The sequence below is a fragment of the Garra rufa genome, chromosome 23 (assembly GCF_049309525.1).
Source record: "Garra rufa chromosome 23, GarRuf1.0, whole genome shotgun sequence".
In the NCBI taxonomy this organism is placed as follows: Eukaryota; Metazoa; Chordata; class Actinopteri; order Cypriniformes; family Cyprinidae; genus Garra; species Garra rufa.
In genome coordinates, this window is record NC_133383.1 from 418768 (window position 1) to 442208 (window position 23441).

At 35.5% G+C, this 23441-nt stretch overlaps 1 protein-coding gene across 1 annotated transcript; it reads right to left on the reverse strand.

The window, feature by feature from the left end:
* Positions 1–14406: 14406 nt before the first annotated feature.
* Positions 14407–22827, reverse strand: psmg1 (proteasome (prosome, macropain) assembly chaperone 1). Its single transcript, XM_073829990.1, has 7 exons — positions 22627–22827; positions 17944–18032; positions 17712–17869; positions 16301–16363; positions 16024–16222; positions 14613–14734; positions 14407–14534 (listed from the first exon to the last, which is right to left on the reverse strand). The coding sequence occupies exons 1-7, from the start codon at positions 22749–22751 to the stop codon at positions 14457–14459; spliced, it is 834 nt and encodes a 277-aa protein (XP_073686091.1). The 5' UTR covers positions 22752–22827; the 3' UTR covers positions 14407–14456.
* Positions 22828–23441: the final 614 nt, after the last annotated feature.

Here is a 23441-nt window from a genome sequence, read left to right on the forward strand (position 1 = left end):
ACAATTCAAACTGTGTGTGTGTGTGTCATTTATATACGTCGCACACACACACACACACACACACACACACATAGAGTTTATTGGGCTTTTCCCTGTAATGCAATAAAGGCCTGTCGTTAGAGCCGCTTGACGTCACGCTGTCATGGCAACCGAGCTGCGTTTCATTAAAACACTGCAGCGAGTCCCTGCCAGACTTTATGTCTTTATCTTTATTACAATGAGCAGGAAAACACAGCACAGAAATCTGCTGAACATCAGAAAGAAAGAACCTTCTGTTGGTGTAAAATTATATCCGTATCAATATTATACAGAATAAATGACACACTAGTCAAAAGTTTTTGAACAGAAAGACTTTTAATGTTTTTAACAGAAGTCTCTTTTGCTCAACCAAGCCTGCATTTATTTGATCCAAAGTACAGCAAAAACTGTAAAATTTAGAAATATTTTTACTATTTAATGTAAGTGTCTTCTATTTGAATATATATTAAAATGTAATTTATTTCTGTGATGCAAAGCTGAATTTTCAGCATCATTACTGCAGTCTTCAGTGTCACATGATCCTTCTGAAATCATTCTAATATGCTGATTTGCTGCTCAAGAAACATTTATGTTTTTTATTAATGTTGAAAACAGTACATTTTTCAGGATTCTTTGATGAACAGAAAGATCCAAAGATTTGAAAGAGCATTTATCTGAAATAAAAAGCTTGTGTTATATTATACACTATGCCTTCCAAAGCTCGGAGTCAGTGTATATGAGGTTTTTTTTTGTTTTTGTTTTTTGGTAAAGAAATTATAGAAATGAAAACTTTTATTTAGCAAGGATGCTTTGAATTGATCAAAAGTGATGATAAAGATGTTTATAATGTTAGAAAAGATCTCTATTTCAGATAAATGTTGTTCTTCTGAACTTTCTTTTCATCAAAGAAACCTGAAAAAATTCTACTCAGCTGTTTTCAACATAATTTCTATTGGCATCAGTAGTATCAAAATGAGGTATTGAGTAAAAAACATTAAAGTTAACAAAAAGTAAGATGGAATAACATAAACAACCAGTCAAATTGTAATGCTTTTTAAAGAAATGTCTAATAAATCAGTATATTAGAATGATTTCTGAAGGATCATGTGACACTGAAGACTGGAGTAATGATGCTGAAAATGCAGCTTTGATCACAGAAATAAATTATATTTTAAAATATATTCAAATAAATAAACGTTGTTTTAAATAGTAAAAATATTTCTAAATTTTACTGTTTTTCTGCACTTTAAATCAAATAAATTCAGGCTTTGTGAGCAGAAGAGACTTCTTTAAAACACATTAAAAATCTTAGAGTTCAAAAACTTTTGACTGGTATTGTATGTGTTATTATATCTTACTTTTTATTAACTTTTATTCACGTTTTTTACTTAATACCTTTATTTTCAGTGGACATTTGCAAATTTAATGTTTCTTTCAATGGCAGCCGGTTTCTGCCACTGAATAAACAATAAAAAATGTAATTGCGACTTTTTTGCGATAAATCTGCAATTCTGTGTTATTAAGTCAGAATTATGAGATATAAACTCGCAATTGCAAGTTATAGAGTCAGAATTGCGAAATATAAAGTCAATTATGCAATTATGGGCAATTTTTCTCAGCATTGTGAGGTAGAAACTCACACTTAGTTATAAAGTCCAGTTTTGAAAGGGAAAAAAGACTGATACTGAGTTTTATATCTCACAATTCTTACTTTATTTCTCAAAACTGCTAGGTAATATCTCACAATTCTGACTTTATAATTCACAATTGTGAGTTCATATCTCATAATTCTGAGAAAAAAACAGAAGTTTGTATCATGCAATTGTAAGAAAAAAGGTTGCAATTTCCTTTTTAATATTTTTTTTTATTCAGTGGTGGAAATGGTCTTCCATGGCTTCCAGCTACTTGTAACTGTACAAAAGAGCTTGTTTTGCTGCTTGATATTGCCAACTGCTGTGTCTTATCATATTATTTAAATGTATTATCTTAATTATGAACACACTGGTTTGTAATGCAAACAGTTTTACTGTTTATTTGTGCTTTGTTATTCTTCTCCTTACTTTCCTACAGCGGCTAATAAAGTGTTTTTGCATTAGGGTTGGAGTAGATATAGATGTTAAAACACAGAAAACAGCTCACTGAAAATTGAAAAATAAGGTGGATAGAGTATATTTGAACAGTTCTTGCATTCCCTAAGAATCAAACCCATTAGCCAACAGTACATTACGTGGGTCAAAATCATCAATTTTTCTTTTATACCAAAAGTCATTAGGATATTAGAGTTTTTACACATTTCTCAATACTTTGGTCACTTTTTCAAAACTCTTTTTCAAAAAGTCTATGTGGGCTAAACTGTGAATCAATTATCATTGGTTTGACACAAAAATGAATTAATTGACGACATCTGTCAAATTACATTTATTCTTCTTTCACTTCGACACAAACACCACCAAAACTGTATGTACTAACCAAGGCAATTTGCACATTCACATACTGTTTTAAAAATTGTTAAACTTGAGTACAAAAATGAACGAGACAGAAATGGGTATCATTTCTACAGTAATATCATATAGAAAAATATTCTGACGGTTCTGAAATCAAATACTATCAAAGCAGCTACATGTAGCAGAATATCTTTACAAGTGTTACAGTTTTTCACTTTCATGACCGTCTGTACAAAAGAGGAACATTTAGGAATAATTTTGTACACTGCAAAAATGCTTTTCTTACTTGATTTTTTGTCTAAAAATTCTTAAATCAAAAAGGATTTTCTAGACGAGTAAAAATTAATTTCTTGTTTTCAGAAAAAAAAACAAGTCAAAATTAGGTGAAAATTTTGTTCGAAACACGCAAAATAATCTGCCAATTTTTTTTGTTTGAAATATTTTTTTTTGCTTACCCTATTGACAGATTATTTTGCTTGTTCTAAGCAAAAACTCACTTAATGTTAACTTGTTTTTTTCTGAAAAATCCTTGATTTAAGAATTTTTTTGATATTTTGGCAGGAAACAAGACGAAAAATCCATGTAAGAAAAGCATTTTTGTTTTGTAAAGAAATTAAGAAAACATTGTATAATGCTATTGTTAGTGTTCTGAGTGATAAAGTGAGTTCGCTTGGAGAAAACCTTTGCTAGAGTTGTGCAAGAAGAGTTGATTTGAGGCTTTAGTTTTAGTGTGTTTTGAATGTGAAATGAACTGCTGTGAAAAAGTGACTTTAATATTGAGAAATCTAAAAAACGGTAAGACATTTTGTAAATTTCCTACTGTAAATATATCAAAACTTCATTTTTGATTAGTAATATGCATTGCTAAGAACTTCATTTGGACAACTTTAAAGGCGATTTTCTCAATATTTTGATTTTTTACACCCTCAGATTGCAGATTTTCTAATAGTTGTATCTCAGCCAAATATTGTCCTATCCTAAACCATACATCAATGGAAAGCTTATTTATTAGATGCTGTCTAAATCTTATGACTGGTTTTGTGGTCCAGGGTCAGATTATTTGTAAGCACACATGAGCTGCAGTAAAGCTCTTTCTCTCTCTTTCTCACAGGTATCTGCATGAATCTGCCGCCGCGAAACAAAAATAATCTCGTTTTCTGTTTGAAATAAGTGTTTTTTGCTTACCCCGTTTTTTCTGAAAACAAAACAACAAGTTTTACTTGTCTAGAAAATCCTCCTTGATTTAAGAATTTTTAGATGTTTTGGTTGAAAAACAAGACAAAAAGTAAGAAAAGCATTTTTTTGCAGTGTAAACTCGCAGTCTGCAATGATTTATAAACAGCAGAGTATCATTCTTGTTTTGTAAAGCAAGTTTACAGAAGAAAACACTGTATAATGCTAGCTGTCGTTAGTGTTCTGAGTGATAAAGTGTATTTGTTGGATGAAAACCTTTGCTAGAGTCGTGCAAGAATGAGTTGATTTCAGGCATTAGTTTCAAAAAATCTAATTTTCTAGGCGAGTAAAAATTCAAAATTAGGTGTGTTTTTGTTTGAAACAAGCTGAATAATCTGCCAATGGGGTAAGAAAAAAAATCTTGTTTTCTGTTTGAAATAAGTTTTTTTTTTTTTTTGCTTAACCCATTGGCAGATTATTTTGCTTGTTCTAAGATTTGAGTTGATGTGAAATAAACTGCTGTGTCAAACTGAAAGATGGTTGTGAAAAAGTGACTTTAGTGTTGAGAAATGTAAAAAGCTAAGATATTTTGTACATTTCCTACTGTAAATATATCCAAACTTAATTTTTGATTAGTAATATGCATTGCTAAGAACTTCATTTGGACAACTTTAAAGGCGATTTTCTCAGTATTTAGATTTTTTTACACCCTCAGATTCCAGATTTTCAAATAGTTGCATCTCAGTCAAATATTGTCCTCTCCTAACAAACCATACCTCAATGGAAAGCTCATTTATTAGATGATTTGTGGTCGAGGGTCACACTTGTAAGCTGTTGATCTGTAAGCACACATGAGCTGCAGTAAAGCTCTCTCTCTCTCTTTCTCACAGGTATCTGCATGAATCCGCCTCCGCGAAACACCCACGCCTGGCGTTATCAGCAGCACTAGACCTGCTGAAGCAGCCTCTGAGACACAAACAAAGAGCCCGTGATTGACAGCACCAGCCTGTTTGTGTTTCTTGGGAAACGTTTTACTGGAGCGTCATTTACTGGCAGCGCTGGCCTGATGGGGGAGGAGTCAGGCTCCTTAGCTCCTCCTCCTGGAAACCGGCGCGTTCTGCTCTGGACTGAACACAGAAGTGCGCTGGAGGTCGCTGGGTTTGAGTTTGTGTTTTCTCGACAGGAATCTTGCCGTTACATTCATACAATCACAGGACGCCCTTGAAGTGGCAGTAGCCCTCATGTGAACTTCCTCTGTTCAGACAGAACATGCACAACAGCGAAACTCTGAAAACCACAACGCTGCGTTGCTTCGAGAACATTTGCGCAATCCGAGGCACATGCAAATTTCCCGCCGCGGGGGGTTTATCGCGGCAGGCGTGTCGAAACCTAGTCGAAGCGAATGCAGCGGATCGTGGATGTTGAGTGCGGTCAGGTTGTGACGCATGATGTGAACGCGCTCACTGAGTCAATCAGAATCCAGACTGATATGAACGCGCTCATTGACGGCTGTTTGGGTCAATTATTTATCTGTGAGATAATGAAGCGCTAGTCAGCGATGGGTAAACACAGACAGACAGACACACCTGCGTTTATGAGCGTTAATGACACACAGCAGCTGCTGCATGTGAACAACACACGAACTTATCAACCTTCATGTAGACGCGCTTTAGTTTTTTACAATCGCTAGAACACATTTCTCAATACTTAGGGCACTTTTTCAAAACTCTTGACACAGTTCTCCTAACCATCATTCAGTTTGACACAGCAGTTCATTTCTCATTCAAACCGCACTAAATGCCTTAAATCAACTCGTTCGTTACACAGTGTTGGGGTAAAGCGTTACAAGTAACGCAAGTTACGTAATATTATTACTTTTTCCAAGTAACTAAAGTAACGCATTACTGCTGACAACAAGTTACTTTTTCAAATAAGTAACGGCAGTTACTTTTCCCCCATTTATTGATCAAAAGCTCTCCTGTCCTCATGTTGAGAGAAAATGTGAGTAAGATGTTACTTTAGTTCTAGAATAAATGTTCTTCAAAATGAATAAAAACACTGAAATTCAACACAAACCTGTGATAATTAAATATGTTAAATAATACAAATATCCTTTGTGTATTTAATCCCATTTTATGAACCGACGTCTTTGCTGCAGACCTTCGATGATCCAATTCATCCATACTAATAAGCAAAAATGACTCAAGATAATCTAACATTTGTTTTCCTTTTTTTATTGCTGAAGAGTTGACATTTGTTCTTCTGCGGTCTACTATACAGATGTCAATTTACTTTTCTCTAAGCCTGAGGCTTTTGGTGTGAAAAGGCTTTACATTTGACAAAAATAGAACTTTTTTTATTTAAAAACAAACAAGCAAGCCCTGCCCAGATTTACAAAGTAACGCGAAAGTAACGTAACACATTACTTTCCATAAAAAGTTACTAAGTAACGAAATTAGTTACTTTTTTAGGGAGTAACTCAATATTGTAATGCATTACTTTTAAAAGTAATTTCCCCAACACTGATCTTATAACTCTAGCAAAGGTTTTCACCAAACCGAAAAATAAGGGTCCAGAATTGTACCTTTTGGGCAGGGTTGCCAGGTTTTCACAACAAATCCCACCTACTCAAAACTAGCCCAAAAACCACGGACTTGGCAACACTGCTTTTGGGGTAAAACAGCTTGTCCTTTAAAAGACATCTTTGTACATTTTTACCCCTAATAGGTTCATATTACTACTTTTCCTGCTGACAAAAACAGCTAAAACCAGCTTAGGCTGGTTGGTTTTAGCTGGTCAACCAGGCTGGTTTTAGAGGGGTTTTGGCCACTTTCCCAGCTTGGCCAGGCTAAAACCAGCTTCTTTCAGCTTTAACCAGCTAAGACCAGCCTGTGCTGGTTTTAGCTGTTTTTTTTTCAACAGGGTTAAGGGTACGTATTACTACTCTAAGGTACTAATATGTACCTATTAAGGGTAAAAAGAGTACAAATATGTCCTTTCAAGGACACTGCTTCAAGCTGTTGTACCCCAAAAGTTAAAATTTTAAACCCTTTTTTTCTGTGTAAACAAACACACTTTATCACTCAGAACACTAACAGGTAGCATTATACAATGATTTATTTTATTCAATTTCTTTACAACACAGAAATGATCCTCTGTACTGTTTCTAAATCGTTGCCGAATGTTGCTTCATGTTGAAATCACAGTACAAAATTGTTCCTAAGTTTTCCTCTTTTGTTTAGAATGAAAGTGAAAAACTAACACTGAAGATGTTCAGCTACATGCAACTGCTTTGAAACTTTACATTTAGAATATTTTTCTATGTGATATTACTGTAGAAATGTTACAAACTTAAACAGTATGCGAATATGCAAAGTGCCTTGTTTACTACATAAAGTTTTAGTGGTGTTTGTGTCGAAGTGATTGTGTCGAATTAAAGCAATATGACAGATGTTGTCAATAATGCACTTAGTGTCAAAGCAATGACAATTGATCCACAGATTAGCCCACACAGACTGATTGAAAGAGTGAGCTAAGTATTGAGAAATGTGTTCTAATGATTGTAAAAGCTGTAAGGTGAGGTGTGTGTTTGTGCGATGATGCATCAGCGCAGGGATATTCCCACAACACTAAACTGTGTTTCCTAACTCAACCATAGCTATTACTAATGACCTGACCTGAGGCGGTTAAACCAGATTGTGTTACAATTTAACTCACTTATACCCTAGCTACCACTTAACAACAACCCAGAAGACCATAGCAACCACCGAATAACAAAACAGAACACCCTAGTAACCACTCAGAACATCACAAGGGGTTCTGGACCTCACCCTTATTAAAATAAGAACAGAGCTGTGTAAATGAGCATGATCATCACATTCCATCAGTGTTTCTGACACGATTTGTCTAGTTATGGCAAGCCGTAAAATGTGTTATGGGGTAGAACATACATTACACAAGGAAAGCATTTTATCTGAGCAGAACATGATCAGACACATTAATCAGCCTGTGTGAGTTTGTGTGTTTAGGGTGCGTCTGCTGATGGTTGTGGAACTCCGGAATTCCTCTTTCACTTCAGAACTAGCTGACACATGCAGACCAGCATTAGCACAACAGTGTGTGTGTGTGTGTGTGTGTGTGTGTGTGTGTACCTGGTATTCATCACGTTGTGGGGACCAAATGTCCCCACAAGGATAGGAATACCAGTAGATTTTGACCTTGTGGGGACATTTCTCAGGTCCCCATGAGGAAACAGGCTTATAAATCATGCACAATGAGTTTTTTTGAGGAAGTAAAAGTGTGCTCAATCTCCTGTGAGGGCTAGGTTTAGGTGTAGGGTAGGTGTAGGGCCATAGAAAGTACGGTTTGTACAGTATAAAAACCATTACGCCTATGGAATGTCCCCATAAAACATGTGTAAACCAGTGTGTGTGTGTGTGTGTGTGTGTGTGAGTAGATGAGAGCGAGTATGTGCTGAGCAGTGTTGGGGAAAGTTACTTTTAAAAGTAATGCATTACAATATTGAGTTAATCCCTAAAAAAGTAACTAATTACATTACTAAGTTACTTTTTATGGAAAATAATCTGTTATGTTACTTTTGTGTTACTTTTTAATTTGAAAAAAAGTGTCCAAAACCCCTCTAAAACCAGCCTGCTTGACCAGCTAAAACCAGCCAACCAGGCTGGTTTTAGCTGTTATTGTCAGCAGGGAAGGTACTAATATGTACTTATTAGGGGTAAAAACTTACAAAGATGTCCTTTTAAGGGACAAGCTGCTGTACCCCAAAAGCAGTGTTGCCAAGTCCGTAGTTTTTGGGCTAGTTTTAAGTAGCAGTTGGGTAATATTTGTTGTAAAAACCTGGCAACCCGGGACAAAATGTACAAATCTGTGGCCTTATTTATCTGTGTTTGGTGAAAACTTTTGCTAGAGTTATAATGTAAGATCAATTTTGGGGAAAGTTACTTTTAAAAGTAATGCGTTACATTATTGAGTTACTCCCTAAAAAAGTAACTAATTGCGTTACTGAGTTACTTTTTATGGAAAGTAATGCGTTACAATGTTGAGTTACTTCCTAAAAAAGTAACTAATTGCGTTACTGAGTTACTTTTTATGGAAAGTAATGCGTTACAATGTTGAGTTACTTCCTAAAAAAGTAACTAATTGCGTTACTGAGTTACTTTTTATGGAAAGTAATGCGTTACAATGTTGAGTTACTCCCTAAAAAAGTAACTAATTGCGTTACTGAGTTACTTTTTATGGAAAGTAATGCGTTACAATGTTGAGTTACTCCCTAAAAAAGTAACTAATTGCGTTACTGAGTTACTTTTTATGGAAAGTAATGCGTTACAATGTTGAGTTACTTCCTAAAAAAGTAACTAATTGCGTTACTGAGTTACTTTTTATGGAAAGTAATGCGTTACAATGTTGAGTTACTTCCTAAAAAAGTAACTAATTGCGTTACTGAGTTACTTTTTATGGAAAGTAATGCGTTACAATGTTGAGTTACTTCCTAAAAAAGTAACTAATTGCGTTACTGAGTTACTTTTTATGGAAAGTAATGCGTTACAATGTTGAGTTACTTCCTAAAAAAGTAACTAATTGCGTTACTGAGTTACTTTTTATGGAAAGTAATGCGTTACAATGTTGAGTTACTTCCTAAAAAAGTAACTAATTGCGTTACTGAGTTACTTTTTATGGAAAGTAATGCGTTACAATGTTGAGTTACTTCCTAAAAAAGTAACTAATTGCGTTACTGAGTTACTTTTTATGGAAAGTAATGCGTTACAATGTTGAGTTACTTCCTAAAAAAGAAACTAATTACCTTACTTAGTTACTTTTTATGGAAAGTAATGCGTTACAATGTTGAGTTACTTCCTAAAAAAGTAACTAATTACGTTACTGAGTTACTTTTTATGGAAAGTAATGCGTTACAATGTTGAGTTACTCCCTAAAAAAGTAACTAATTGCGTTACTGAGTTACTTTTTATGGAAAGTAATGCGTTACAATGTTGAGTTACTTCCTAAAAAAGTAACTAATTGCGTTACTGAGTTACTTTTTATGGAAAGTAATGCGTTACAATGTTGAGTTACTTCCTAAAAAAGTAACTAATTGCGTTACTGAGTTACTTTTTATGGAAAGTAATGCGTTACAATGTTGAGTTACTTCCTAAAAAAGTAACTAATTGCGTTACTGAGTTACTTTTTATGGAAAGTAATGCGTTACAATGTTGAGTTACTTCCTAAAAAAGTAACTAATTGCGTTACTGAGTTACTTTTTATGGAAAGTAATGCGTTACAATGTTGAGTTACTTCCTAAAAAAGTAACTAATTGCGTTACTGAGTTACTTTTTATGGAAAGTAATGCGTTACAATGTTGAGTTACTCCCTAAAAAAGTAACTAATTGCGTTACTGAGTTACTTTTTATGGAAAGTAATGCGTTACAATATTGAGTTACTTCCTAAAAAAGTAACTAATTACGTTACTTAGTTACTTTTTATGGAAAGTAATGCGTTACAATATTGAGTTACTCCCTAAAAAAGTAACTAATTGCGTTACTGAGTTACTTTTTATGGAAAGTAATGCGTTACAATATTGAGTTACTCCCTAAAAAAGTAACTAATTGCGTTACTGAGTTACTTTTTATGGAAAGTAATGCGTTACAATGTTGAGTTACTCCCTAAAAAAGTAACTAATTGCGTTACTGAGTTACTTTTTATGGAAAGTAATGCGTTACAATGTTGAGTTACTTCCTAAAAAAGTAACTAATTGCGTTACTGAGTTACTTTTTATGGAAAGTAATGCGTTACAATGTTGAGTTACTTCCTAAAAAAGTAACTATTTGCGTTACTGAGTTACTTTTTATGGAAAGTAATGCGTTACAATGTTGAGTTACTTCCTAAAAAAGTAACTAATTGCGTTACTGAGTTACTTTTTATGGAAAGTAATGCGTTACAATGTTGAGTTACTCCCTAAAAAAGTGACTAATTGCGTTACTGAGTTACTTTTTATGGAAAGTAATGCGTTACAATGTTGAGTTACTTCCTAAAAAAGTAACTATTTGCGTTACTGAGTTACTTTTTATGGAAAGTAATGCGTTACAATGTTGAGTTACTTCCTAAAAAAGTAACTAATTGCGTTACTGAGTTACTTTTTATGGAAAGTAATGCGTTACAATGTTGAGTTACTCCCTAAAAAAGTAACTAATTGCGTTACTGAGTTACTTTTTATGGAAAGTAATGCGTTACAATATTGAGTTACTCCCTAAAAAAGTAACTAATTGCGTTACTGAGTTACTTTTTATGGAAAGTAATGCGTTACAATATTGAGTTACTCCCTAAAAAAGTAACTAATTGCGTTACTGAGTTACTTTTTATGGAAAGTAATGCGTTACAATGTTGAGTTACTTCCTAAAAAGTAACTATTTGCGTTACTGAGTTACTTTTTATGGAAAGTAATGCGTTACAATGTTGAGTTACTTCCTAAAAAAGTAACTAATTGCGTTACTGAGTTACTTTTTATGGAAAGTAATGCGTTACAATGTTGAGTTACTCCCTAAAAAAGTAACTAATTGCGTTACTGAGTTACTTTTTATGGAAAGTAATGGGTTACAATATTGAGTTACTCCCTAAAAAAGTAACTAATTGCGTTACTGAGTTACTTTTTATGGAAAGTAATGCGTTACAATATTGAGTTACTCCCTAAAAAAGTAACTAATTGCGTTACTGAGTTACTTTTTATGGAAAGTAATGCGTTACAATATTGAGTTACTTCCTAAAAAAGAAACTAATTACGTTACTTAGTTACTTTTTATGGAAGGTAATGCGTTATGTTATTTTTGTGTTACTTTTTAATCTGGGCAGGGTTTGCTTCTTTGTTTTTAATAAAAGTATAATATTTGCGTCAGATCAAGGCTGCGTCTCATTGCTAGTTTTACTTGATCTTAGTGCTATGTTCGACACTATAGATCATGACATACTCATAGATCGATTACAAAACTATACAGGTATTCAAGGGCAGGCTTTAGGATGGTTCAGATCATACCTGTCCGATCGCTATCACTTTGTGTATTTAAATGGAGAGTCATCGCAGTTATCACCAGTAAAGTATGGAGTGCCACAAGGATCTGTCCTAGGTCCTCTGCTATTTTCAATTTACATGTTACCCCTCGGTAATATTATTAGGAAATATGGGATTAGTTTCCATTGTTATGCTGATGATACTCAACTATATATTTCAACAAGACCAGATGAAACTTCGAACTTAGCAAAGTTAACAGAGTGTGTTAAAAATGTGAAAGACTGGATGACCAATAATTTTCTACTGTTAAATTCAGATAAGACTGAGATATTACTTATTGGACCAAAAAACAGTACACAGAATCTCTTAAACTGCAATTTGCAACTAGACAGATGTACTGTTATTTTCTCTACAGTTAAAAATCTGGGTGTTATATTAGACAGCAACCTGTCTTTTGAAAATCATATTTCTCATGTTACAAAAACAGCATTCTTCCATCTTAGAAACATTTCCAAGCTACGGCACATGTTGCCTGTTTCTGATGCAGAAAAGTTAGTTCATGCATTCATGACGTCTAGACTGGACTATTGTAATGCACTACTAGGTGGTTGTCCTGCTTCTTCAATAAATAAGCTACAGGTGTCCAAAATGCATCTCCTAGAGTCCTTACCAGATCAAGAAAATATGATCATATTTCCCCAATTTTACAGTCTCTGCACTGGCTACCTATTAGGTTCCGTATCACTTACAAAATACTACTTCTGACCTATAAGGCCCTTAATGGTTTAGCTCCTGCATACCTAACTAGTCTCCTACTACGCTACAATCCCTCACGCTCCCTAACTAGTCTCCTACTACGCTACAATCCCTCACGCTCCCTAACTAGTCTCCTACTACACTACAATCCCTCACGCTCCCTAACTAGTCTCCTACTACGCTACAATCCCTCACGCTCCCTAACTAGTCTCCTACTACACTACAATCCCTCACGCTCCCTAACTAGTCTCCTACTACGCTACAATCCCTCACGCTCCCTAAGGAGCAAAACTCTGGACTTTTAGTAGTACCTAGGATAGCAAAGTCCACTAAAGGAGGGAGAGCCTTTTCTCATTTGGCTCCCAAACTCTGGAATAGCCTTCCTGATAACGTTCGGGGTTCAGACACACTTTCTATGTTTAAATCTAGATTAAAGACTCATCTCTTTAGCCAAGCATTCACATTATGTATCTCATAACGTTGTAATTTCAGTTACATCTGATCAAATGCACATTAATATTCTTCAGCTTGGGCTAAACCATCATTTTTGTTTGGTCGGAAGTTGGAACAGCAGCTACGCTAATTATTTCTCTGTTTCTCTGTCTTTGCCACGGGATTTCCATCCCGTGGTAACTAGGATTTACACAAGATTCAGTCTGGATTCAGAAAACCCAAGAAGAGATGATGCCAACCCCTCAGAGGACCGCCGATGATGCCAGCCTTGAAACAGCATACAGCACTACACTAATTTTCTACAAGTTTGATTGCAGCACATAATCACTACACCATAATATGAGGCCTGTTTGAGGGTCAAGACTTGGTTTTAGAGATCAGGTTGTAATTGGGTAAAGGTAAGGTTTAGGGTAAGGAGCTAGAGATTGCATTGTGTCAGTGCAGGTCCTTACACAAACTCACTCACACTCAATCTGTATAGCTGTGTTTGTGTGAGTATATGTGAGCGTATATGAGAGTTTGTGTCGGAGGACACTTGATAATCAGCTCGGCAGGACGTGGGAAGAGCTGAGATCTTTGACACGGACACACTGTGAGATTCTCACCACTCCCACTGAACGTCTTCACACTCTCACCGTCATCGTGAAACATCGCGCTGAATATTCATCTGAAACACACACTCATTCACCAGATGAAGGAGAAGACGAGGCCTCGGGCTGAAGGATCATCGGATTAAACGCCGTCTGATTCATTCTTGCATTATGAAGCGTCCCTGGATTAGCAAACCAGGAAAAGTTTTGAATGATGCAAATGAGCAATATTTTAATCACTTTCATTGAGCTTTCACTGCTTTTGTTGAAAAAATCCCTATAATAAATAATAAAATAAGAATTTTACTAATTAAACCATTTTAATTAAATGGCTTTTGTGTTGTTTAACTGCTTTTATTAAAATATAAAATTTTCTAAACTACAACCCAACACTTTTTAATAGAACATTGGGTAAATGATGCATTAGAAACTGTTGAAATTAACAATAACTATTGATTTAGAAATGATATAGAAGTATTGTTCATTCTTAGTTAATGTTTACTAAAGTAGTTCACTATTGTTACCAAAAATTGCTTTGTTTTTAAATGATAATAAAATGCTTCTATGATAAATTACCAAATAAGAAATGATAAAGTATCTAACTTTATTTTCACTGAGATTTCACTGCTTTTGTTCAATTATAATATTTGCTGTCTTTAATATGAAATGCTAATTTAGTTTTAAGAATTATAATAATATTTCATAAGTCATAAGTTATGAATTAAGACCGTTCATCAAAGTTGTCGTAAGACCAAAACAGTAGCTGTTCTAGATTAACTTTTTTGATCCACTTTAAATGTTGACTACTGTTCAATGATTTAAATGTTAATCTAAAATAGCCAAGAATATCTCAGTCTCAGTGTTTCTCGTAACTGATGGTTGTGGCGCCACCGTGTGTCCAAACTCACAAACACAGTTCACTTAGACTAATAAAGACATGCCCTTCACATCAACATAAAACAAGACATGTTTAATGTAAATGCAGAGCGGTGTGGAGTGGTTAGTTCAGGTGTAGAGGTTACTCTGGAGCTCGCTGACTCGTGTGATCTTCTGCAGCACGTCTGGACTGGGATTCTGATCCAGCTGCAATGGAGAGACAGAGACTGAGTCCTGTGAGACGTGGAGCAGTGGAACTCAGAGAATCCTCTGTCACTCACTCACCTTCAGCACTCCGCTCACAGCCGCTCTGTAGGTCTGCATGCTGAGGGAATCCGGCAGATGGACATCGCTGTAGCACTGATAGAGAACCGCTGCGATCCGCTCCACCTGACAATGACTGAGCACTGCACACAACAACACTCACGATTACACTGAACCACACACAATTCACAGCTAGTCAGAACACATGAGCTAAACTAGATAGAACTGTGTCAAGACAAACTATAAGTTGGCTTGAGAAAGCCGGACCAGAATGTTTGAAAAGTTTAATAAGTTTAAAAAGTTTGAAGTTTGACTGTTTTCAGTCTGAAATAGTTTAAAGTAGTTTTAAAAGTTTAAAGTTGATAGATGGATAGCAAGTTACTAGCATGTTGTTAGCATGATTAGCAAGTTGCTAGCATGTTTCTAACATGATTAACAAATTGCTAACATGTTTTTAACATGATTAACATGTTTTTAGCATGATTAGCAAGTTACTAGCATATTGCTAACATGATAAACAAGTTGCTAACATGTTCCTAACATGATAAGCATGTTGCTAGCATGTTTCTAGCATGATTAACAAGTTGCTAGCATGTTTCTAACATGATTAACAAGTTGTTAGTATGTTTGTAACATGATTAGCAAGTTGCTAGTATGTTTCTAACATAACTAGCATGTTATTAACATGTTTTTAACATGATTAGCAAGTTGCTAGTATGTTTCTAGCATGGTTAGCATGTTGCTAACACATTTTTAGCATGATTAACATGTCGCTAGCATGTTTCTAGCATGATTATCATGTTGTTAGTATGTTTTTAACATGATTAGCAAGTTGCTAGTATGTTTCTAACATGTTAGCATGTTGCTAACACGTTGTTAGCATGAGTAACATGTTGCTAGCATGTTAACATGTTTCTAACATGATTAGCATTTTGCTAGCATGTTTCTAACATGACTAGCATGTTATTAGCATGTTTTTAACATGATTAACAAGTTGCTAGTATGTTTCTAACATGTTAGCATGTTGCTAACACGTTGTTAGCATGAGTAACATGTTACTAGCATGTTAACATGTTTCTAACATGATTAGTATTTTGCTAGCATGTTTCTAACATGACTAGCATGTTATTAGCATGTTTTTAACATGATTAACAAGTTGCTAGTATGTTTCTAGCATGGTTAGCATGTTGCTAACATGTTGTTAGTATGATTAACATGTCGCTAGTATGTTTCTAGCATGATTAGCATGTTGCTAGATAGATAATTTCCCCCAGTTTTAATCAGTAGTTTTAGGAAAACCGTAAGTGGGATCGGTTAGGAAAGAGAGATCATCTGGAGTGAGATCAGTCTGAGGATCTGGGCTGAGTTTGTAGTTTGTAGAGTTAAAGGAGGAGTGAGTGTGGATGTGATGCGTCAGGAGTCAGTGATGTACCTGCTGCTGCCAGTCCAGTGCTGATGTTGGGCTGCTCCAACGCTGGAGATGAGACGGGACCCGTGTGTTTGCTGGTCTTCAGAGAGCGCAGGAAGGGCAGGCTGCTTCCACTCAGGTAGTCTGGTGTTTTATATTCAGTTGCGCTGCAGTCAGAGAGAACGGTCACCGTCAGATCTCTCGTCTGAACACAGCTGAACACCTGCGGATCAACAGCACACGCATGACACACGAGTTCACCCTCACACGTCTAAACTCTCTCTCTCTGTCTGTGCTTCACCTTCTCTGTCCACTGGAACAGCTGATCTTCAGCCACATAACAGCAGCACTGGCATATCAGCACCTGAACACAACACACAACACATCAAACACTACAAAACACACAGCTTCTGGTTTTGATCCGGGCAGGACTTTCATTTTACAGATTATCTACAGATTTCTCTCCATATAGTGGACTTCTATGGTGCCCTGAGTTTGAACTTCCAAAATGTAGTTCAAATGCAGCTTCAAAGGACTCTAAACGATCCCAGCCGAGGAAGAAGAGTCTTATCTAGCCGTACAATCTGCCATTTTCGTAAATAAATTAATATTTATACACGTTTTAACCCTCAAATGCTGGTCTTGTCTAGCTCTGTGTACTCCGGTTCAAGACAGTTAGGGTATGTCCAAAAACTCCCATCATATTTTTAACTTCAAAATTGTTCTACATCGCTGTTTTAGCTTTTTTTGTAAAGGGCATCTGATCTTCTTTGCACGTTCACTTTGTAAACACTGGGTCGGTACTTCTGCAGCGATGGAGGACGATTTTGAAGTTGAGGGAGAAAATGAGATTGGAGTTTTTGGACATACCCTAACTGTCTTGAACCGAAATACACAGAGTTGACATCGAGCTACACAAGAAGAGCATCTGAGGTTAAAAAGTGTATAAATTGTAATTATTTTAGACAATAACTGATCGTTTCGCTAGATAAGGCACTTCTTCCTCGGCTGGGATCGTTTAGAGTCCTTTGAAGCTGCATTTTAACTGCATTTTGGAAGTTAAAATGCAGCTATGACACCATAGAAATCCACTATATGGAGAGAAATCCTGTTTTTTAACAACTTTTTGTTTCCCATTTTACACGTGTGGTGTTCCTGATCCAAACTGATTGGCCTTTTCTAAAATTCTTGTAAAACTCTCATCATGCTATATTATCACCAAATCTTGGATTTGATCTTTTTGTCAGCTTGTTTTCTTTTAATCAACACAGGTTTTGTGTTTCTTTTTGGAGCTGACTGATAACAAATTGTGTTGATCTGAGCTCATTCCCCTCGATTTTTGAGCCAAAATGGTTCACAAATAATGCTATTTTTGCTCAAAAACTGCAGTGCACGAGCTTGGATCAATGAGGCCTGTGATCGATCAGCTCCAGAAATCAAATACAAAACCTGTGCTAATTGAAAGAAAACAAGCTGATAAACAGATTGAATCCAAGAGATTTATCATTTCGTAGATCTGTCAATCGGAGCACCCCTAATTTGATCTCTTTTTTTGCTGGATATATAGAGTTTTTTTTTTTTTTAACTACATTTTTGTCTTTATTCGTCAGTGAAACTGATTGATATAGTCAGAGTTAGTGTTTCCTGAGGTCAGTGTTGTCTCATCACCAACAGATATGTTTGGTCATGAATAAATGAACAGTGTTCCTCACGGATGGAGTGTGTTTCTGCTGGTAGAGGATGCAGGAGGGCTCTCCGGGGCCCGGGGCCGTGTCCGGCCGCTCCGATCCGTGGCTCTGCTCGTTCCACAGCGAGACCCATCCCACCGCCGTCCATCCGCCGGAGCTCAGCACATACGCCGAGATGAAACCTGAAAAACACCAGAGCTGAGCTCAAACCCAGGATTATTACGTGGAGATCATCAGCGTCTGGAGCGGGACTCACCGGTGGCGTTTGGACCCACAGCGATGATCAGATCTGAACACGACACACATCCACCCTCCGTCTGTGAGAGCCAATGAACCTCAACACACCTGAAACAACAGATGAGCACTCATTAAACTTCGGGATCAGTACGATTTTTAATGTTTCTTTAAAAAGTCTCTTATGCTCATCGAAGTTCCATATATTTGATCAAAAATACAGAAAAAACATCTTCACACTAGAAGCACCAAACTTAACCCAGCTCTTCAGATTGATCTCACTTATAGTTTATCAAATTGAAGTTTAAAAATCATCAAAATCCCATAGACTTACATTGAGGGAATGTTCAAATGATCAACACTATTCAAACTCCAACTGTCAAAATTCAAACTCCAACTGTCAAAATTCAAACTCCAACTGACAAAATTCAAACTCCAACTGACAAAATTCAAACTCCAACTGTCAAAATTCAAACTCCAACTGACAAAATTCAAACTCCAACTGACAAAATTCAAACTCCAACTGACAAAATTCAAACTCCAACTGACAAAATTCAAACTCCAACTGACAAAATTCCCACAATCCCTTGAGACTTAATCAAACTTACCTTCTGTCAACTATATTTATAATCCAATCAAACTTCAATTCTAATATTTATCATCTATTTAACTATCTAGCCTAGCCTAGCAACTACAGTCATGCTAGTAACTTGTTAATCATGTTAAAAACATGCTAACATTTTGCTAATTGTGCCATAAAAATGCTAGAAACTTGCTAATCATGTTAAAAACATGCTAACAACTTGCTACTCCTGCTAGAAACATGTTAGCAACTTGCTAATCATGTTGGAAACATGCTAGTAACTTACTAATGATAGAAACATGTTAGAAATGTGCTAGCAACTTGATAATCATGCTAGAAACATTTTAGCAACTTGGTAATGACATGCTAATAATGCAAGTAACGTGTTAATTATGTTAGAAACATGCTAGCAACATGCTAGCAACTTGTTAATCATGCTAGAAACATTTTAGCAACTTGCTAATCCTGCTAAAAACATGCTAGCAACTTGCTAATGACATGCTAATAATGCAAGTAACATGTTAATTATGCTAGCAACATGCTAACAACATTCTACCAACTTGCTAATCCTGCTAGAAAACGGCTAATAACATGCTAGTAACGTGCTAATCATGTGAGAAACATACCAAACATGCTACAAAAATGTAAGAACTACATTCTAATCATGTTAGCAACATGCTAATCATCTAATCTATCTATATTAAGTTCAAAACTTTAAGCTTTTCAGCTGCTTTAAACTTTAAAGCTAGACTTTCTCAAACCAACCTACAGTCTGTCTTTTTCAAACTTATCTATTTTTAGGATTCTTTGACGAATAAAAAGTTTGAAAGAACAGCATCTATTCAAAATATAAATCTTTTCTAAGAATATAAGTCTTCACTATCACTTTTTATTAATTTAACACATCCTTGCTGAATAAAAGTATTAATTTCTTTCAAAGAGGAAAAAAGAAAAGAAAAAAAATGACTGACCCCAAACTTTGAACAAGGTGTTCATTTTTACAGAAGTTTATTTATTTTAAAAATGTTATTTTATTTTTAAATGCTGTTCTTTTTAACATTATATTGATCAAAAAATCTTGAAAAAAGTATCACAGGTTCAAAAAAATATTAGTGTTTGCAACATTAATAATAAATCAGTATATTAGAATGATTTCTGAAGGATCATGTGACACTGAAGACCGCAGTAATGATGCTGAAAATCCATCTTTGTTCACAGGAATAAATTATATTTTAAAGTATATTAAAATAGAAAACCGCTATTTTAAATAGCATTAACATTTCACAATATTACAGTTGTTTTTCTGTGTTTTAATCAAATAGACACAGCCCTGATGAGCAGAAAAGTCTTTAAAAAGCGTTAAAAATCTTACAGATCCAAAACTTTTAAGCGGCAGTGTATATATACATACCAGGGCTGCCAACTCTCACGCATTCAGCGTGAGACTCACGCAATTGACACTTTTCACACGCTCTCACGCCACACATCCATTTTCTCACGCTGTCAAAAGCACCCTCAGTTAAAACTGGATTAATAAGATATTGGCTAAACAGATTTGGCAAAAGCTCCAGTGCGTATTTGTGTTTGTGCTCTGGAAATCGCCAAAAGACAACGTGTTTTTGTAGCGCTGAGCAATGTAGCCAATCACAGACATATATGTTGATCTAGAACGCCTGTGATTGGCCATTGCGTTCTGAATTCACTCACCTCTAAACGCCAGATTGCACTTGCCAGTCCTCTCACTGTAAATAAGCGGTTCATTGATAATAAAAGGACTTTTGCGATTAACTGAAGCGACACGTTTTAGTGATTATCAAGGAAGGGCTATTGCGCACTCCAAGGCTAATTATCATCCGTTCAGAAATTTCAAAAGTTTTGAGAGTAATAAATCTCATGAATGAAGGATTCTTTTTCGAAAATGAGAAAAATTTAATTTCTCACAACAGCAGACTAATATATCAACAGCAAAATATTTGAATTTTTCGTGTCAAAAAAATAAATAAAAATAAATAAATAAATATATATATATAAGTATAATGACTAAATCTTGCAATTCTTTCATTGTAAATTGCTTTTCTTGTTGTGGTAAAAAGTTAACAGTTTTGCAGCACTGCAACAGTTACTTTACATCATTTTATGATAAAAACAGTATCACAGACTGCTCATGCGAATGTGTGTAGCATCTTTGCTTGTATCAAGATTAAAATGCAGTGTTTAGTTCTAATTTTCAATGTATTATTATTATTTTTTTTATTATTATTAAAAATGTTTAGTAGTAGCAGCCTCTGCAAAAACAGTTTCATGGCCAGTTTTATGGCTGGTAAATTTTCTCAAATCACCAAAAAATGTAGAAAACTGTAGAAAAAGGTAAAATAACATATCGGTGAAATACTTGTTTTTATTTACTTTACAGAATTGTTTTCAATATTACTGTTGTTAATATAAAATTATTATTGTTGTTGTTCTTTCCAATTCTTTTTTAATTCTAAATTGTTTGGTTTCTAAATATACCAGTGTGAGAGTAATTTAGACTGAGGGCCTGTCCACACGGAGACGGGTTTCGCTGTATACGTATACATTTTTTATCGTATTGGCGTTTCATCCACACGGATCCGGCGTTTTAGGAGACTGAATCCGCTATTTTTTGAAACCGGGTCCCAAAGTGGATAAATCTGAAAACGACACCCTCGCGGTTTCGTGTGTACAGCCAATCCGTATATTTTTTGAAACGATGATGTCATCACATCACGTGTCGGCTGCGTCACACGTAACAGCAACAACAATATTGGCGGACTACTAATCCTATAGCTTTATTACAGCAAAATCTATTTGCTTCTATGCAACTGTTATGAGCAACAAGTGATAATGTTCGCATCTTCGTCTTCTTCTTCTTAGTTCATATACAGCGCGCAAGGTTATGCGCATGCTCAAAGTCTTCTTCTCCGTGTATAGCGTATCTCTATGGCAGAATTACAGCACCCCACACTGGTCTGGCATATATACTACACCGTTTTCAGTGGTTTCGTGTTTACGGAATTTTTTTTTAGAACGAGGAAAAAAAATGATCGGATAGGGAACGCACCGGCTTCGTGTGGACGGAGCCTGAATCCGCTATTTTTTGAAACCGGGTCCCAAAGTGGATAAATCTGAAAACGACACCCTCGCGGTTTCGTGTGTACAGCCAATCCGTATATTTTTTGAAACGATGATGTCATCACATCACGTGTCGGCTGCGTCACACGTAACAGCAACAACAATATTGGCGGACTACTAATCCTATAGCTTTATTACAGCAAAATCTATTTGCTTCTATGCAACTGTTATGAGCAACAAGTGATAATGTTCGCATCTTCGTCTTCTTCTTCTTAGTTCATATACAGCGCGCAAGGTTATGCGCATGCTCAAAGTCTTCTTCTCCGTGTATAGCGTATCTCTATGGCAGAATTACAGCACCCCACACTGGTCTGGCATATATACTACACCGTTTTCAGTGGTTTCGTGTTTACGGAATTTTTTTTTAGAACGAGGAAAAAAAATGATCGGATAGGGAACGCACCGGCTTCGTGTGGACGGAGCCTGAGACACCATATCACACTAAAAAGAGGATTGAGTCCCCTTTAAACCTCAAGATCAAGTCAATTGACCAGCTTTTTTCTTTGTTTAGTTTGCACACTGAAACTGTATTGGCGCTCTTAATTGTGAACTCTCAAAGTGCACCAGATAGATGAATTTAACTGTAAAATGTACAAAATTTTCTTACGGGGGAGCATGCCCCCGGACCCCCCTACAGGGACGGCTGTGGGAATTCTCACTCCAAGCTGAAGTCAAAAATTGGCAGCCCTGTACATACATAATCCTCAACTTATATACACTATATCCAACTTTATAGCGTTATTTCCAACCTATATTCACCTTTATATGTATGATATGAGAGTAAATAGAGCTCAACAGACTACCATTCAGTGATAAATAACGTTACTCAGCATCAGAAACACGCGGCTGAACTGAAACCGAAAGTACTCTGCGTTTATTCAGTCTAAACGGATGAAATACGACTTTAGCTCAAATGTTAGAGACAGACACAGGTTATTATATTAGATATAAACATGATCAATGTTTCACCTCTTCTCCTCTATTTCGCGTCGGATCTGTTCATCTTCCTCGTTTTCATGGGTCATGTCATCATACTCATCCTCTTCAACAGCTCGAGAATACACCGATAAAACCTCACCGAAAAATGTGGCCATATTCGACGATTTATAAGATTAATTCATTAAATACAACTGTGAGGTGCTGTGTAATGATCGCTGCTATGGGACTAGCCTGACACACACCGGAAGTACTAACTGCAGATTTACGGACTTTTATTTTGTTTTGGGAAAATTATTATCAGTAAAATTGGTATATGAGTGTTGAATAACAAATCACAATCAGAATTATTCTAACTTTCACTTTCATAATCAAATGTATATATTATATATTATACATTTTATCTTTAATATCATACTTAAGGCGAGACACTGCAGGTGAATAAGGTGAAAAATAACTAATAATTATGACCTTACTTAAATTATTAGATTGATTTGCAAGCATTTTTTGTATTACACGCTTTTAAATGTTAAGTTTAAATATGCAAATGAGCATTATTTAATGAAACGCACTAATTTGCATACATTTCTAGTACACAAATCTAAACACTGGATGAAGTCAGTTTCAAAATTCTTGTTTATTTATTTATTTTTTGACATATTAGAGTCAAATATTTTTACAGAGGGGATTTTGGGTCTCATTTTGTCACTCTATAATTTCGAAAAAAACTTAGAACAGGCAGAAAACAATGTTTTTGTTTTTTTTTTGTTTTTTTTTTTACCATTTTTGGGGGAATAAAATGTTGTATAAAATCAAGCTAATTATATCTTACTTACTTACTTACTTTA